General features: G+C 33.9%; 1 protein-coding gene across 2 annotated transcripts; it reads right to left on the bottom strand.

The window, feature by feature from the left end:
* Positions 1–995: 995 nt before the first annotated feature.
* Positions 996–17,311, bottom strand: LOC148604661 (uncharacterized). 2 transcript variants are annotated; one of them, XM_088547850.1, is made up of 7 exons: positions 17,159–17,311; positions 16,709–16,785; positions 8,012–8,227; positions 7,267–7,398; positions 3,429–5,809; positions 2,563–2,645; positions 996–1,668 (listed from the first exon to the last, which is right to left on the bottom strand). In XM_088547850.1, exons 2-7 carry the CDS (start codon positions 16,779–16,781, stop codon positions 1,434–1,436), a joined length of 3,120 nt encoding a protein of 1,039 aa, XP_088403976.1. In that variant the 5' UTR covers positions 16,782–16,785; positions 17,159–17,311; the 3' UTR covers positions 996–1,433. The 2 variants fall into 2 exon arrangements, with proteins under 2 accessions (XP_088403976.1, XP_088403977.1); XM_088547851.1 differs by having other exon boundaries at positions 8,012–8,183; positions 17,159–17,283.
* Positions 17,312–18,461: the final 1,150 nt, after the last annotated feature.

Genomic DNA, 18,461 nt, shown 5'->3' with positions numbered 1-18,461 from the left:
TGAATTCCCAGGACAAATGACATCTTAAAGTTGCATACAGTTGCGAAGATTGGAAAATAAGGCTTCCAAAATCATTATGCTAATGGTACGATGATTGTAGAAATTCTTCACAAAATTTACTTAAATAAATAATACTGAAAATCCATATTTTTACCTGTTCTGCTAACTGACAGCATGGAAGCAAATTACTCACACATGTAAACAATATTCATGCACTTTTGTAGTTAATTACACATATGATTTTAAAGTACACATTCTCAGCTTTATTTTGACTGCTTTTAATCATAATAACACAAATAATGCACTTTCAATGCATATGTCTAGGTTCAGTGTGTTTTTTTGGTACTACATAGTGGGGTGGTGGCCATTTGACCCGGAAGTGGTTAGTGAGACCTTAGTTTTCGTATATGATTTGCATAAATAAGTAGTTATACGCCACATAAAGCTGCAGATCCTCACCGTGTTTACCGCTATAGCGTCATAGTTCTAGCTTCATACGAGAAAAAAATGTACCTCAAAGTGTCATAAACGTGTGTTCTACGTGTGTTTCTTGCTTGTACGAGGACAGAAAGATTATACGAAATGATAGGTTAGCTTTCAACATTACCCAGTTTCTGATTCAGGCACTGGGGCTCGTTACAAAGACTATATAGGTCATATATATTACCACGCCCCGATATTTATTAATATTCATTGCCAGTTGCTTAATCTGGTTCCTAAACTGGTTCCCTGGTCAATATGGTCAATGTCATAAGCGACCCAGTTGTTTATCTTCTCCCGGACGATTGAAAACATTCGGGTAATCACGCCAAGAGTACGCAATAATATCAAGGGAACTAAGATGTTACGGAAGTCACCCGATTTAAGAACATATCGCATTCGTACCATTTCAGATGTCGAAAGTAATTCAAAATCAGTGACAGTGAATATTTGACGATTAGCGACTTTGAAGATTTCAGTCTTTGATTTTTTTCAATAAGGAAGACAATTATGTATTAAACCAACTCAGTCTTTTATTACAGGGAAACTGCCTAGCTGTTCTTATGTCAGTTTATACCAGTGTTTTATAGTAAGGTTTACTATGAAACTGGTTTTGATATTTTAGTATCTTACAAATATATACAAACAACAAATTTACAAAGATATTAACAGAACACTAAGGATTTTACACAAGAATTAAATTAAACCAGTGAATAATACACGGATAGAATGCCTTAAGCAAATACATTTGCCCAACGCACTACGAGTATTCAACCAATCCATCACAAAAGCGCAAGGAGCATACAGATTTCCTGTCACTCAATGAAAAAAGGAACAGATATGTCATATAAGGTTTCAAGCGTATCCTCACCTTTAAGAAAGCTCTGAAAAGCGCGACTAACATCCAAGGTGAAATTTCGCTATATTTTTTTTATTCAGTGTCCATACTTTCACTACTGTTTAAGTTTCGATTTTTCTATCGCTATTCTTTCTCGTTCAATGTTGAGTCTCTCTTGTTCTATTTCTAACCTCTGTTTTTCGACCGACAGCCGCTCTTTGTTAACAGTCAGTAATTGCTGCTGAATTTGTTTCAAGTGTTCTAAACTCTGATGAATTAAACCGGTTTGTACCCCCGTATCTTCTTGTCCAGTTAGGAAAATTGGTTCATTATGACATTGAACCCCGACGCTTAAAAACGGGAAAAAACAAAATTAAGAACAAAACATAATGCAATTAACATGACGTTAAGTCTTAATTAAAAAATATTTCAAATAAAACATTTAATTCAACCACGCATAAATTCAGTGACGAGGGGGTTACAAAACTCCAATAGAAACTAGTACAAATGTTAATTTTGAATTTCTAAATTTCTAAACAGATACTTATTAATATTAGGTGATTATACCATTCTACGTACATACACCTGCATCTGAATTGACATGAAAACTGATTTGTTCGACGTGTCATAGTTTTCCTTCCCCCTTCCGTCTACCCTGGACTTGACTTTTTATGAGCAACTCGGCGGGTGTTTCTAGAAAAGCAGGCGACACTTACCCTACCGATGCACCTGGTCGTAAAATAAAAAACATTTGGTTACCTGACCGACTCTCTTGTTACAACACATTAGCTTTCAGCAATATATCACCCGAACAATTCGGACTCTGAACCAACAAGAACTTTGAAAATTTTAAAGTTACGAAAACGAAATTATTTCAGGTAAGTACCATTAATTTCACTGAAATTCACAAAAGTTTTTAAATTTTGTTAAATTTTTACTTAGTTCTGCTAAATGTTACTGAATTTCCCTGAACTTTAACTAAATATTGCTGAACTTTACTAATTGATCTTGTAAATGTTCTAATTAACGATAAATTCGACTAAACTAACATGTACTAATAAGGAAAAAATGAACTCCGATGATTTCCAATGATAACTAAAATTTCGAGCATAAGGGAAGCAACCCCTGGGATCCGTCTATGCCAGAAATTCTGTTTAATACAAGCCGCATGTTGATGGAGAAGTATGACATTTTTTTTTGTGGTTTTAAAAACAAGACATAGGTTAAAGGCTATATATACGTACCTTTTAAAGGTCCTCGATTCAGTATCACCATCGTCACTTCTCATTGGTACTGAAGCTTCCCTATTTTCAGATGATCCCGTTATCTAAAACACATATACTATATAGTTACTGAACCTCAATCCGTTATTAATATGTGCTTTATAACATCATAATCCGGCGTCTGTTTTTTAACGTGCCGTAGGGTTTAACATTTTTCAATTGACACTGTGTTATTACCATTCTTTTAGAATTTGAAAACCTGCATATTACGAATACGTCGAAGACTACCCAATTGAAATACTTTTTAAAGTAATAAGCAGGATATCAACAAAAAAAAAAAACCAATGTACTAAATCGCTGCTCTGTTACGTTATACGGTAACAACTTTTTACATGACAACTGTACTACAATAGTATGGACTCTACTTTTGTACAGTGTTTCAGGGCTTTACACGAAGTAAATAAAATTTTTGTAAAAAAAAAATGCATTCCTGGCTGACGTGCAATATTTGTAAAAGTGTTAAACTGTTCGAGTGGACCCAAAACTACCGGAAATAGGAAATATATACATAAACATTTGTATTACACCTAGAAGAACTTCTCAGTGTTGGGTTTGGGTTCCTCTTTCGATAAATTTGGTTTTTGAGTGCTTCTAGTATACAATTTGATTTTGGATCTTGAACTTCAACAGTATTTACAAATGTTACGTTTTTTTCATAAATGCAACTGATGAAAGGTTACTTCTTGAAGCACGTGTACAGCATACTGATATTTACAATATTTTATTATATGATAGGTATTATTGCATTCCGTTCATTGATAGAGATAAATAAAGAGAATGACGCGTGTAGCCTCTTTGTGGATAGATTATGGTTTGCTGCTGCTTACCCTTTTTAACTTGTCTATGGATTCCATCATAAAGTTTATCTGTTCTGTCTTCGTGGATTTTCGTAGGATTTCATTTGCAAAATATTCAGCTGTTTTGTAGTCTTCATTTGTCCCTTGAGCTTTACAGAACTTGATAAAGCACCGGAAAGCCTTTATTTTGTACCTTGTTGGTAGTTCCTGTTTCCGAAGAGCCAGTTCATAATGACGCCTAGCTTTCTCTACGTCCGGTCTCCCGACTGCTGTAAACGTCTCAGCTATGTCTAAATGTACATTTGTAAGGGCTATCCACGGATCCATTTCCAATAGTATGGATTCTACATTTGTACAGTGTTTCAGGGCTTTACTAGTGTGATCACCTTGTCTAGATGGATCCATTAAAGACAATCGAGAGTAGCACGAACGTAGAATATTTTGAATCATACATCTTTGATACAGATTAAAGGACTTGCACATTTTTAGTATTCCAAAGTTATAGAAGCGTTCTCTTTCGCAAGAATCGTACATATTGTCCATGACACGTATAATGTCTTGAAGCACGTCAGTGTTGTTTGTTTGTTTTAAGAAGTGATAAATTCCTCCACGCTTTGTCATGGTGTACTGTCCACTGTGCAAAGTAGGCTGTATATTTTTAAGATGTTTTTCAAGCAAATATGACACATTATAAGCATACTGAAATTGTTCCAAAGCTTTTGACGCGTATTTCGAAGAGGATTGATATCCAGATTGGATATCTTCCGCAAATGTACTTTGCTTACCTTCTTCAATAAAGACTATATTTTTACTGTGGTTATACATGATAGTCACGAATAATTCCGCTAAAAATATCTCTTGTATGTTTTGTAAAGGTATTAAGACTTTCTGTTCAGTAAGGGATTCAAGACGTGTTTCTGGAATGTGATGGCCAGTTTTCTCGCTTTCGGCAAACTTTCCGTATTGTCTCACTAATCGCATGTCTCGTCCACTTCTGTGCTTGTGCACAACGAAACTTTTAATAGATTGTAGAGGAATTTCTTTCGACTTTTTCAGAAGAGCTTCAAAGAGTTGACTGGAAGAAGTTTTAATTGTATCGTTTCCGCTTAAAAAAGTTTCTACTTTACTGTATTGATCGTTATCATTGTTATCTATATGATCAATCTCATTCCATGACAACAAACCAAAGAGATATCGTTTTGCCTTTTTGAAAAAGTGATCTGCTGATAACTGAGTATTACCATATATTAGAAATGTTACTGCCACACAACAACACAGATAGCATTCGAAAATCAATGTCTCCGTACAATCAGTATTAGCATTTTCCTCTAGGCACTTTAGAAGACAACATGCATGGTCAAGAAATTTGACATTTCGATTCACTGTTTCCAGCAGTCTTGCATCGGTATCAATATAGTGACAAAAATGTTTAAGTAATTTTAATCTCTCTTTTTGTCTGTCAATTTTTTGTTTCTGTTTATCTAAAAACCATACAGTAATACTGTGTACTGATACAATTCTATTATTCCCTTCCCCATTGATTGTAGCAATAGAAAAGTCATGCAATACTGCCAAAAACTTGTTTAAATCAGCAGCGATGCTTGTTGAAGACTCCGACTCCAGTAAACTCTCCAAGATTTGAACGTGTATTAAACCATAGTTGAGGTGGGGTATATAGTCTAAAAGCTTCTTGCAGGTATCTGATAATTCATGATCTAGTTTTTCTAACGTCAGAACAAACGAAGCATTAAAACTTTTCCCATCAGTAGATATTTCATGCGCGTCTTCCTGCAACTTCGACCAGTATTTTGTATAGTCACTTATACTAACCTTCGTTATATTTATGTATGACGATGCTAAAGCGAGGCTCAGTGGTAAGTGATCCATCTCATTTGCAAGAAGTTTGATATCTTGCTCATCTTTATCATCTAAGTTATAATTAGAACGATTCAGATCACGTTTAAACAGTTGAATAACCTCATCATCAGCCATTTTTTCAATGTCCATTCCGTATTTATGAGTAAGCATAGGAGAGTACCTGTGTTGTGAGGTAGCGATGACGTAAATATTTCTTGCAATGATCAAATGTTCTAACATATTGTGAACTTCCGGTGTTGAGTTGTGCGACTCCATGTCATCCATTATAAAAAGATGGTTCGAGGACAGATGATCTCCCTTTGTAAGTTGACAAAATATAAATTTAAACATTTCCTGAAGACATTCAAGAATACATTGTTCTTTGTAACGTACAGTTTCCCTGATACCAAGTTTTAACATCAAACTAGCGAAAGAGAAATGCATGTCTCTGTACGATTTGCAATTTATTCGCCAAACTATGCTTTTATGATTTGATCGACTGAACTTCTTTGCAAAATGGAATGCATTTTGTGATTTTCCTGAACCTGGAGGTCCTATTAGAAAGAAATCAAACCAATATATACTAAGTATAATATGATGAAGGTGAAACCTTTTAATTTGCCTTATTGAAGTCGAAAACCAAGTGTTCTGTTTAGTGCATCATCTTCAACGTCATCAAAGTCATGCTTGCTTAAATCGTACATCCTCATTTTTCTATACAGAACAATTTCAGAAACCGAGGGAACCTTGCTGATGTCCATAATTGTAAAGTTGGTTTCTAATAAGTTTTCAAATAATTCTTTTGGGAACTCGAAATTTCCAACATTTTTACTTGGCTTTCGACTTCTATAAGGCAAACATTTCATACGTAGTTTCATCGTTTCCGATACATCCTTTACGCCTAACTGTTTCATTTGAGAAAAAGATAGAAGTCCAATAATAACAGGTGTTATCTGTTTATTTACAAATGATTCTACAAGATTGTCGAAGCCCAATTCTTGCAAAATTTCCTCCATTTTTTTTCACAATGTGCTGTGCAAAATTGATCAAGTTAAAAAGTTCCGACCATTAAGCTTTGCAATGAGATAATCAAAGCTTTCTACAGCATACAATGAATTTCGAACAGTATATAAAGGAGAGTGCTGGTGTAGAAAAATACACCGCATATATAAATAAAACCACCGCATATAAAGATGAAACCATCGCATATAAAGATGAAACCACCGCATATAAAGATAAAACCACTTTATATAAAGATAAAGCCACCGCATATAAAGGTAAAACCACCGCATATAAAGGTAAATCCACTTTATATAAAGATAAAGCCACCGCATATAAAGGTAAAACCACCGATTATAAAGGTAAACCCACCGAATATAAAGGTAAAGCCACTGCATATAAAGGTAAAACCACTACATATTAAGATAATACAACCACATATAAATAAGAAAGTATCGAATATAAAGAAAACAGCACCGCGTATAAATATAATTGACCAGATAAGACAGTTATGGCGTTCCGTACATCTCATTTTAACGTCTTTACATGATGGTATTGTGCTTAAAAATTTGCATTGAATATTGAACAGTAGTGAATCATAAGACCTAGCTCTGTAGCTTCTCCGACACTGAATATCAAAGGAGCTACATTACAGTAGCTAGTAAGGTAGGTGGGTTATCATGCCGGCAAGACGTTAAATCTATGGTCTCATCTGTGAGATAGAAACTTTATATATGATGTGACATCAACAAAGGCTGTATACGCTCTGGCAGTAACAGATTATCTTTGAAATAATACCCCGTAGGCTTGGAATATTGTTATATTGTAGCTGATATATTGAATAAAATGATATAAAAACACAATTCCTTCCATCTGTCAGTTGTAATTTACTTTTATGCGAAAACCTAGAATTAAGCATTATCTGCTTATAAATAAACCGACTTTTGTGCAAAATCTTCTAACAAATTGCAGAGTATTATGAATAACTTTCTTAGTCGCTAAAACATCTAACCTTTTAACAGAGCAGATTTTTCCTCCTTTGTTTGTAAGAGTTTTTCCATTTTCCTAAAATTTTCTGTTTCTACGAAGTTATGTACTGTAATCATTGAAAACTCTGTGAAACTGTCGGGTGACTCTGTGATATCTACAATGCATGATACAAGTAATAGTTAACTGTTTCTATAATATTTATTCTTATTCGATGTTCTGATAAAAGTAGTCACACTAATATTTCATATATGTAAGGGACTGTGCAATATTTATCTGAGGGAGGAGCCGGTGCAAATGCAGACGGGGCAAATACTTTTTTTCGTAAAAATAATTAGAAGGGTGATAAGTTTTTTTTTAAAGTCTTTTGGCGGGGCATAAACTTTTCAAAACCTAATATTAAAGACATAATAAAAGAACTAAGTTTATTAATCAAAAGTAAATAAAATAACAGTAAATTATAAAAATCAATATTTTTCAGTTAAAATAACACATAATACAATCACAGTTAAGCATTCTGACTAGAATACTTAAAAAAGATTTTTTAAAAGCTATTGATTGCTGTACACCGGCCCCTCCCTCAGATAAATATTGCACAGTCCCTGATAGTCATACTGAATGATCTGTGCTTAGAGAACTGTACGCACCAGAATTCAGAACAAAACACAACGGACAATTATATTGTATACACACATCGACATTATAAAAAAATATTATAGAAGATGGTATTGAATACATGTATTGAAATAAGTAGTCATATTCAAGCTTACCGAATAAATTGTAACCTTCTCTGTAGTTCCGAATGAGAGTAGCTAGTGAAGACAATTCGACTTGATCAAACAGCTTTTCCAGTTTTTCAACATTATTTCTACAGAAGTATTCTCGTTCTTCTAGCACCTTGATGAGATCTTTGCCGTCCACAATCCTCTCGGAAACTGCCTTCTTTATATCATTGCGGAGAAAAAATATAATTTTTTTTATATCACCTACAAAATAATCGAATAAAACCAGGCGATGTAAGGAGAAAGTACACGTTCTTGGCACACACACACACACACACACACACACACACACACACACATCAAAATCAATTACTAGTAAACAAAACGAATTCATTGACTAAATTGACCACGTTGAATGGTCATTTTATCATACTGTGTACTTGTGAGTTAAAATGATTGATCTGAAGTCTGAAATCCGTACAAAAATTATTGGTTTAATATCCGCAACGATTTTTAGGTACTTTTGATTAAGTTCGCAGATTTTAGCGAGTAATGACCAGGCCTTCTCAAACTTAATAACAACTCCCTGACCCTGATAATATCATTGCGCAATATATTACTGCTTAAAAATGTGTGCTTGGCCTTATTTTACTGTCTCGTTTTGAGGCTTCCCTCACATCACTTCTCAACTTAAGTAAAAACTGGAAGATTTGAGGGTGTCGTCCTGGTTGGCATACATTTAATAATTACCCTACTAATTAAATAGTTAAATAAACAAAAAAGACAATAGGTTCACGTACCTAGAAGATCTATGGTTTGTTTTACATATGTATAATAAAATGCATTAAATTTTTTTACCTGTAAAAATACTATAAATGTATGTAGAATACTAGGCAAAAAAAAAAACCAACTTTTTTTTGCATTTTATATGTTTGAGTTCGTCATTGAAGTGCATTTCGAATGTTGATGATATATTTTATGTTGAATCAAACTAATTTGCGATAAATCTATTTAATGAATAACAAAATCAACATCACAAATCAAAGGATAAATGACAATTCAGTTTCAGATAGATAAGATTTACTACAAATTAAATCAATAATAAACATATAGCAGGAAAAAACAAGAACATTTAAGACACATTATAGACTATCAGTTTCATAAATGTATCTATATGATCAGTTTCACACAATACAAATAAATAAAAAATCAAATACAGTTATTAAAGATGACAAAGCTTGAAATATATTACAATGTTTGTAAATTGTATAATATAAAAGTTCACTTATCAAGATGCAGTCGGTGGGAGGCAGCATCTGCATAGTCTGTCACAGTAATTAACACCTGTCGGTATCAGTCTTTGAGTTGTTGTAGTCTTGAGTCGATGCGTTGGTAGACGGGTCTTCTGGATTGGCGACCTCCTCCTGCTGAGTACTGAATAATTGTAATTTCTGTCATGGCCTGAATAGTCAGTAGTTAGTCAATTATTTCATAGACGTTTGGATGTGCATGTTGGATTTTCTTCTTTATCTTGTGCCAGCTCTCTAAGTGGTTCGTACAGCGATGTCCTTCTGTCTAGTAGTGGTTCCATAAAAATCTGTTGTTCTCAACCCAGTGTTCAGGAAAGTAGTCCGTAAATGTAGTAGTGTCGGATACATTGTCTGCATTGTCAATGTCTTGGAGTGAGAGGAACCATACGTCATAACCTTCATTCTGAGGGACCAGTGGTAGTACTGCTGCTTGTCTCACTAGTTGAGTGATGTCGACGTTGTCCTCATAGTAGGTCTGGAGTCCAAACTTTTGGGTCTTGCGCCAAAAATTATTCGATGGTCACACCTATGAATACAGTAGCAGCTGGGGTTTGCCTGGTAGTAACTAGTAAGCCGAATACTATTTGGAACATAGCACCGTTGCATAGCAGTTGAACACTTTTCAAACATGTTTAGCTTGCAATCTAACTGTGATTGCTTGGAGGCTTGACATTACGGAACATAATAAATTTCAACATGTATTAATTAAAGGTAAAACTAACCTTTCTTTTCAATTTTATTAAGTTATATACATGTAAATAATTATATTTTTGTACTATAATCCAACTACTCAACAACATGTAATAAAATATTAAAACACCATTCAGTTATTATGTTTGATAACAAATACCTTTTTTTTCTAATAAGTTTTTGGCTGTATTTTATTATTTTAACTATAATTCCACAAGTAAAATCCAGGTGAAATTAAGGTGAGCAATAAAGAAAAGACTATAATTATTAAAACAACAATTTCATTTATGTTTATTTAAACCTGTAATTAAATGGTGTCTTCCTCGAATGACAACATTTTATATGTTACCTATTACTTGAATGCCAACAATAATACTTCAATAGATGTTTATGTTATAACAATAGGAGTTTTTATAACAATTAATTTTTTTTATAAGTATTAAACTGTTGAGATTAATTAGTGAAGTTGATAAATGGGACCATTTTTATATGAAAAAAAGCAGATTTTTGAAAATATGTAAGAACATGATAAAAGTGAATTATTAAAAATTTGTAAAAATATAATAAAATTGTAACATTTTTTTTTTACTTTTATTTAAAGAAATGTATGAGTTATATACCTAAATATTACAGAAATTCAGAAATTTGACACCAATAAACATTATTTCAACCTCTGAACTTTAATATTGAAGACTACGATTTATTTCATTCTTTATCATTCTAATGTTTCAACTAATAATATGAATATATTTATTGTGTAGCAATTACAAATATTTTATTAAATTGAACAAAAACTAGTGTTTAGTACTAGTATTCTTACATAAAGTAGAAAGATAGATTGAAATATCTTCAAGTTATTGGACTACAAAACTAATTCAAAAGTCTATTGTGCTAAACATGTGTATGTCTGATTTTGTGAAGAAAATTCTTAAGTAGAAACGGCCAAAAAGAAAAAAAAAAGGACTTTTACAACTTGAATAACTATCTGAAATATGAACTGAAATAAGTCACCTGAGGTTTAGCTACCTGTTAATTGGTATGGATGTTTTGATAAGGATGCACTTAGTGATATCCACTCACACCTATTCCTTGAACGCCAACAAAATGTTACGGGTAATTTGTCGGTAGATCAAAGGATGTTGGCATTCCAGGAATAAACCAATTAAATGTATGCAAATCAGTAAATTTGAGGACAGGGGCGTAGCAGCCTAAAATTGATTGGTACTGCAGAATAAGTAAAATATCATGTTTGTACAGCTGTTCACAGATTTTTTTGGTGAGTACCAACGAAAATTATTGCCTTACTCTAAGCCCATGGAGGAAAATATTATAGACGTATTTTGTATACTAGTATGTTATTCGGGATTTTTTAAACCGGTCTCTGTATGATTTAGTAATGCGCATACGGTTTTTTTCATGGAATACACTATTTCAAAAACACCCTTCACTTGTTTCCTTGATGATTATTATAACTTTTCCATGTGTTTGGACGACTTGAATTTTTATGGGAGACGCAACATGTTCTGGGGTCTACAAAGATGATAGTTTCGAAAATCCAGTTACATTTTCTAGCATTTCAAACTAAATCATGAGAAGGTGAATACAGATCTTTGAAAGTGCGTAAATTCAACACAGATCCCCTCTTTTTATCATTTTAGATCGAAGATCAGAACTGATATAGCAGTGACCAGAGCATATAGATTTGTAGTCTGTTAGCATCTGCAACTATCTCTGACTCCGCCGCAGGAAAATAGTTCCACTGATAAACTCCGTTAAAGTTAAAATGCAAACAGGTGGGTCCCCTTTGCCATAATTTCTAAAATATCAAGGTCAATTCATACTATTTACGCCAATAAACAAAACCAACAAACAACTCTTACTTCGAACTTAAACGCTAATTAATAAAAAAATAGATGTAGTTGACCTCTGACTTCTTATCATTTCTGTGCCATGTTTACCCGAATAAACCAGTCATTTTCTTTATATACTCATATTGTCTACAAATGTTAGACGCTTAATAAACCAACCATTTGATGTAAAGCTAGCAGGAGAACCCCTATAAGATTATAAGTCGTCATCAATCCTAGAAAGAAAAATAAAAACAGAGGTACCGGTCCTGGGAACAAATTGAAAGAGCTATCTTCACATTTCATGCAGGCAGATCCAAATATTTACAAAAAAAGGGCAGTGATTCCGATAAAGAAAGGGGTTCAAGGCTATTATTTGTTCATTTTGACCAAGTTGTACACAAACTGAATAACAAAAGGGTGAGTCAACCCCGAAACCAACCTGATGTAGTAGTGTATTTCAGAACAGCAGTATTTATAATGATTGAGTCGGTCTTTGCAGACCATTATACCGAGTGGGTACGTTCCATTATCTTCAGCACAGAATGCATATTTATTCCATTTTCTACTAAACGGAAAAAAAAAAAACAAAAACGCCGATTCAAACGAACTAAAAACTGACTGTTAGGTTGAAAACAAATTGTGAAATGATTTTTAATCTTAACAGATTTTCGCCTCGTGACATCGGAAGGAGATAACAAATAAAATTATAACTTTGATGAGATGGTGACATATATAATACATGTAACTTTGATAATCGATTTTCCCAAAATGGTATCAGTCTGCAGTCTGGTGTAATTGTTATTTGTAACAGTGGCGAATCCAGAGAATCACTTGAAAGGGGGCACATAATTTTTGTTAAACACTTTTCATGCGTGCATATTCACACACAAAAATACGTTATTTTGATAATTTTTTCTAATTTGTAATAATCTATATAAAGTGTCTATGCAACAGTTTGTAGCAACTGAATTATAGCTTATCAACTGAGAAAATGCCACGTAATTTTTTTGTGTGATATTTCGAATTAGTGTTGTCTTTCGATCGCAACCAGAATTGTGAATTTGAATCAGAGAGTTTAATGTCAACAATTTACACAACAAGCTTGTGTTTAGATACATTTGAAGTAGATTCCAGTTCATTCCTTTTTTTAAAATTTATCCCCTCTTTGCAATTTGACCATTATTTGAGACGGGAAAATTCAAACAATTGATATAAATTGATTCAGTACATGACTACTTTGATTATAATTATGTCTTTCTACGCAGAAAAAAACATTCTAGGAGTGCATAAATAACATGCAGGTAACAATGTAAGCATTCATCAAAACAGGTGGATTTCTATAAAGTTCTAATTGCCCCGTGCAGGTCCGGGTGTCGAAAGAATAGGCCTGCAACAGCGCTAAGCTTGTCGTAAAAGGCGACTAAATAGTGCTCAAAACCCTAGCCGGGGGCTAGGGCGCTCTGCCCACAGAGCAACTGAGTTGTGTGCCCCAAGTGGTGGAATGGGGTACCCCTGGTGTGTTACATGCTGGGGTTGTCAGGCTATGATACAGAAAACCTGACCGCCAACCATAGTGGTGCACTGTGTTGGGAAAGATGCCACGTTCCTCGCACGTAAAAGAACCCTACTGTGGTATTCTCCCGGAGTAGGAACCATAGGGCTCCGCCACAGGAGGCTAAATTGCCCGACCCTACCCACCTCTAATTCCTGTGGCAATCAAAATTTGTCGACCCCATTGTCCTTGTGTCCCATACCATTTTTCATTTCATCATAATTTCATGTTCATTTTATCATACATTTAATGTTCATCGCCTGAATATAACTGAAATATTGCTGCTCGGGCATTAAACCCAAACAAACAAACAAACAAACAAACAAACAAACAAATAAAGTTCTAATCAAAAACTGACAAATCATGTTCAATATTTCTAAAGTGTCAGGCAATATGTTATCGTGGAAGGCCATACTTGTGTAGTGTTTTTATTTTTTGTGTTACGTCTTGTTTCCTCTATCCTCAGTTTTTATATGTAATCTATTTTATTCTGTTGGGTTCGCTACTATGTGCGTGTAGATTGTCTTTGTTCAATGTTTCTATGCACTCGGATTTAGGTGTATCTGAATTGTCAACTGATAGTTCGGTTATTATGTTCTTATGCTTCAAATTCTTATAACCTATTTCTGATACCATGAAGTAGTTTCTCTAGTTCTTTGAATTGTTGCTTGTGAATTCTGATATGAATTAGGGACCTTCAAAGTCCAAAGTTTTGTGTATGTAGTGACTGCATTAAAAATCAAAGACTGAGAACTCCAAAGTCGCTGGTCGTCAAATATTCTCTGTAACTGATTTTGGCTTACTTTCAACATCCGAAAAGGCACAAATGCGATATCCTCTAAAATCGGGTGACTTCCGCCAAAATCTTGTTTCCCTTGATATGATTGCTACTCTTTCGTAACCGAGATGACCCGAATGTTTTCAATTTCCCGGAACCAGATTAAACAACTAGCAATGGCTATATATAGATATTGGGGTCCTGTTAATATTTATGGCCTATATATAGTCAATTGTAACGAGCCCCAGTATTTGAATCGGAAACTGGGTAATATTACATTAATTCAATGCTAACCGATTAATTCATCTTTAATTGTAAACTTAACGTTCTAATACAAGCAACCCCCCCAAAACCCCCCCCCAAAAAAAAACAAAAAACAAAAAACAAAAAACAAAACAAAACACATAGACATGTGTATAATGATACTTTTTTTAAAAAAAAAAAAGGTATGTTGTAGCGATATTCGGGTCGCTAATGATTTTGACAAGGGTACCAGTTTAGGAACCAGATTAAACAACTGGCAATGCATATTCATAGATAACCAATCATTTCATGTAAACTTCCCGTTCGCACACAAGCAAGAAACACACGCAGAACACACGTGTATGATACTCAAGAGGTACATTTTTATCTCGTATGATACTAGAACTATGACGCTATGGCGGTTAACACGGCGAAGATCTGCAGCATTAAGTGGCGTATTACTATATATTTATTCAAATAATATGCGAATATTAAGTACTGAAATTACGAGTGCAAGAAGTCGCTAACAATATTAGCAACTTAAAAACATGTTAGAGTATTTCTTGCAAGTCAGTTTAAACTTTATTCAATAGGCCTTTCAATAGTGTCATATTGGTGTTTGTTAAAATTGAGACATGCAGATGTACATATTCATGATATATTTAAAAAACATGAATACATTAATAATTTGAAATATAGATTGAAAAAAAAAATGTTTAAAAAAATAAATGTATACTTTAAGGCTAGAAACCACTAATTCCACTCCCCATAGGCTTCAATGCTAATTTCAAAATATTCAATGGTTTCTCTGGACTTTACCTTAACTTTAACCTGCACAGGACTATATATCAGCATGATTTCACACATGTCAACTCACTATCCTCAGAATGGCATGTGAAGTTAGCAGACTTGCAGTGCAGTACTGGTCACCGGAAGTGAAGGATCTATAAATAGCATGGGAAATCCCCGTGTTTTCACAAGATAGGGGTATATTTAGAAATCATTATGGAGATCAGGCTTTACATCACAAGAAGCAAAATGCACCCATAAAATGTACAGAAATGTTTTTTTCCTTTCAGAAACAGTTCTAATTTTTAAAATAAAATGAGGACATTTTTCACAGCACTATGAGGAACGGGGGTAATTTCTGCGTAGGACTTTTTTTGCGTACGTTCCAAATGCTCACTGGTTGAATTGGTGGGCTGTAACCTAAATATAATTTCTTCTTACCGCTATTTTCATGAAACTATTATTTTTTATTTTAAGTTATTCTCAATATTACAGTATCGTGGTATTTTCAATTTCATATTCCCCCCCAAAAAAACTAAACCCCCCAAAAAAACCCCAAATAAACAAAATAAACCCGGATGTACTAAGTATGTTTGTTTGTTTGTTTGTTTGTTGGGGCTTAACGTCCGAGCAGCAATATTTCAGCTATATTCAGACAATGAACATGAAATGGATGATAAAATGAACATGAAATGAAAAAAAGGATGGGTCACAAGGATAATAGGGTCGACAAATTTTGATTGCCACTGGAAAAAGAGGGGTAGGTAAGGTCGGGCAATTTAGCCTCCTGTGGCGGAGCGCAAAGGTTCCTACTCCTATCGAATACCCCAGCGAGTTCTTTAACGTGCGAGGAACGTGGCATCCTTCCCAACACGGTGCACCACTATGGTTTGCAGTCAGGTTTTCCGTATTATAGCCTGACAACCCCAGCATGTAACACGCCAGGGGTACCCCATTCCACCACCTGGGGCACACATCCCAGTTGCTCTGTGGGCAGAGCGCCTAGCCCCGGCTAGGTTTCTGAGCACTATTTAGTCGCCTTATACGACAAGCTTAGCGCTGGGGCTACTAAGTATGTAGTGAGTATTAAATATATGCATTTATGGCTATCTTAAGACTGTCATTCTTAGAATATTCCTGAAAAAAAGTTTTGATTTACCTATTAGGATATAAGTCCTTATATAGTCATAAAGTCGTCCCCAGATTTGATTTAAAATACATCTCAAGATACTTTCGGAAACCACGGCAAAAATCTTAACTAATGTAGTAAATGAATGAAAAAAGTTTTCATTGAGAAGAATAATGATCCTGATAGGCCTAAGTACACTGGCCGATTAAAAACAACATTTAATTCTTTTGTAAAACTAATTTTTAAGTCAACTTATTCGTTGTTCTTAGCTTTCAGATATTTCAACTTGAAATGCGACTTGGGAGAAAGACATGTCATACGACCATCAAAAGAATTACACTAAACAGGACATGCGTAAGTCAATCAATATAGGTTACCTAAAATATTGTATAGGTAAATGTTACCTGGTGTTAAACTTTCAGCAACTTCTAGACATAGCTTTTCATAACTCAATGTGCTGCTCCTTGGGTAAGCCATACTCCTTAAATAATATCAACACTTTACTTTGTTGTAAACTTTTTTTACTTGTAAAATAAAAGGGACTTTTTTCAAGCTATAAATATATATGATGGCGAAGTCTATAGAAATTTCCAGATTACTTGTACCAAGTGCACAAAAACGTAAGAAAACAAACAAAATTATAATAAGAAAGATGTTGGAAATTAAATACATAATAAAATACGAAACAGTACACGACCTAACATTGCAATGAATAATTATTATTGTAACAATATTTATTTTTAGAAACAAACATAATTGAAAGTTCTAGAAAGCAGAAAGTGATTAAACATTAGTATTTTAACTAAAATTAAAATAGGACGTGATTAAAATCAATTGTCTGCATCTATCCTTACCCTCATCTGGTAAAACTATTGATTCACCTGCTTTTTACACTATCCTCAATCACTGATTTGACACAAATAAAGGTATTTGAACTCACAATTGGATACCTGTTTTTAAAAAAAAACTATACGGTTCATTAAACGCTGTATACCGAATTTTAAATTTTTAAATGTTTAAATGCTTGAATATATTCATAATAAATAATAAGTAGGGTTATAGTATAAAAGTAATATCAAAAACTTATTCGGGTTAACACAAAGTAAAGAGCATTTTCATTTCATTCCCGTTTATAAACATTACAGCCACCATCGTCATGTTCATTGGAAGAAGTAGACTCGTCGTCTAATTCTGCAATAGATCTATCCTCGATAACACGAGTTATTTTCTCGATAAGGCAGATTCCATCCTCCATAACACAGGATCTTTCCTCGATAACAGGGATTCTGTTCTCGATAGCATGGGTTAATTCTATTCTCGATAAGGCAGGTTCCGTCCTCGATAAAACAGGTTCTATTCTCGGTAACACAGGTTCCATCCCCGATAACACGGAACAAATGTTATATCCTTGATTACACAGGTTATATCACCGACAGCACAGGTCCTTTCCTTGACAACTCGGGTTCTATCTATTTAGATTACAGCCTAAGTTAATTCCAAATGATTTTAATTACAAGGACCAGTAGAACTGGATAATTAGTTGTTTCTAATAGGGTTAATGTCCTTTCTGAATCTGAATTAATATGTTCTTGTGTACTTTCTTATATTAGTGAAAATAAGGGTTGATTACATTTTAGCAATATTCCTCCATTGATTTTTCAAAATTAAACCATAGAATCAACATATGACGCTTCCCGACAGTGATTAGACTACTGATTTATAACGCTTCCCGACAGTGATTTGACTGCTGATTTATAACGCTTCCCAACAGTGATTAGACTGCTGATTTATAACGCTTCCCGACAGTGATTAGACTGCTGATTTTTAGCACTTCCCGACTCAGTGATTTGACTGTTGATTTTTATTTTCTTACTTAAAATTTACATGTTCATGGGAAAAACGTTTTGAGAATGAAGAAAAAACTTGAAGTCATGACATAAAATTTACATTACAGTTCATTCATTTACTTAAAAATACATATCTTATTAATATCAATAAGTAAAAATATAATTATCAGTGATTAGCCCTTAACACAAATAATTCTTTCACTAAATCAATAAAAGATTTACGAATCTCAATTACTTACACAGCTAAGATGCCGGCCGTGCAAGACTCGCAAAAGCAGTTAAGGACGTTAAATACCCCATCATGAACAAC

Source organism: Perna viridis, chromosome 10 (assembly GCF_037379345.1).
Source record: "Perna viridis isolate PV_CMFRI_1.1 ecotype Kerala chromosome 10, ASM3737934v1, whole genome shotgun sequence".
Taxonomy (NCBI): domain Eukaryota; kingdom Metazoa; phylum Mollusca; class Bivalvia; order Mytilida; family Mytilidae; genus Perna; species Perna viridis.
This window is presented reverse-complemented; position numbering and strand designations above follow the sequence as displayed.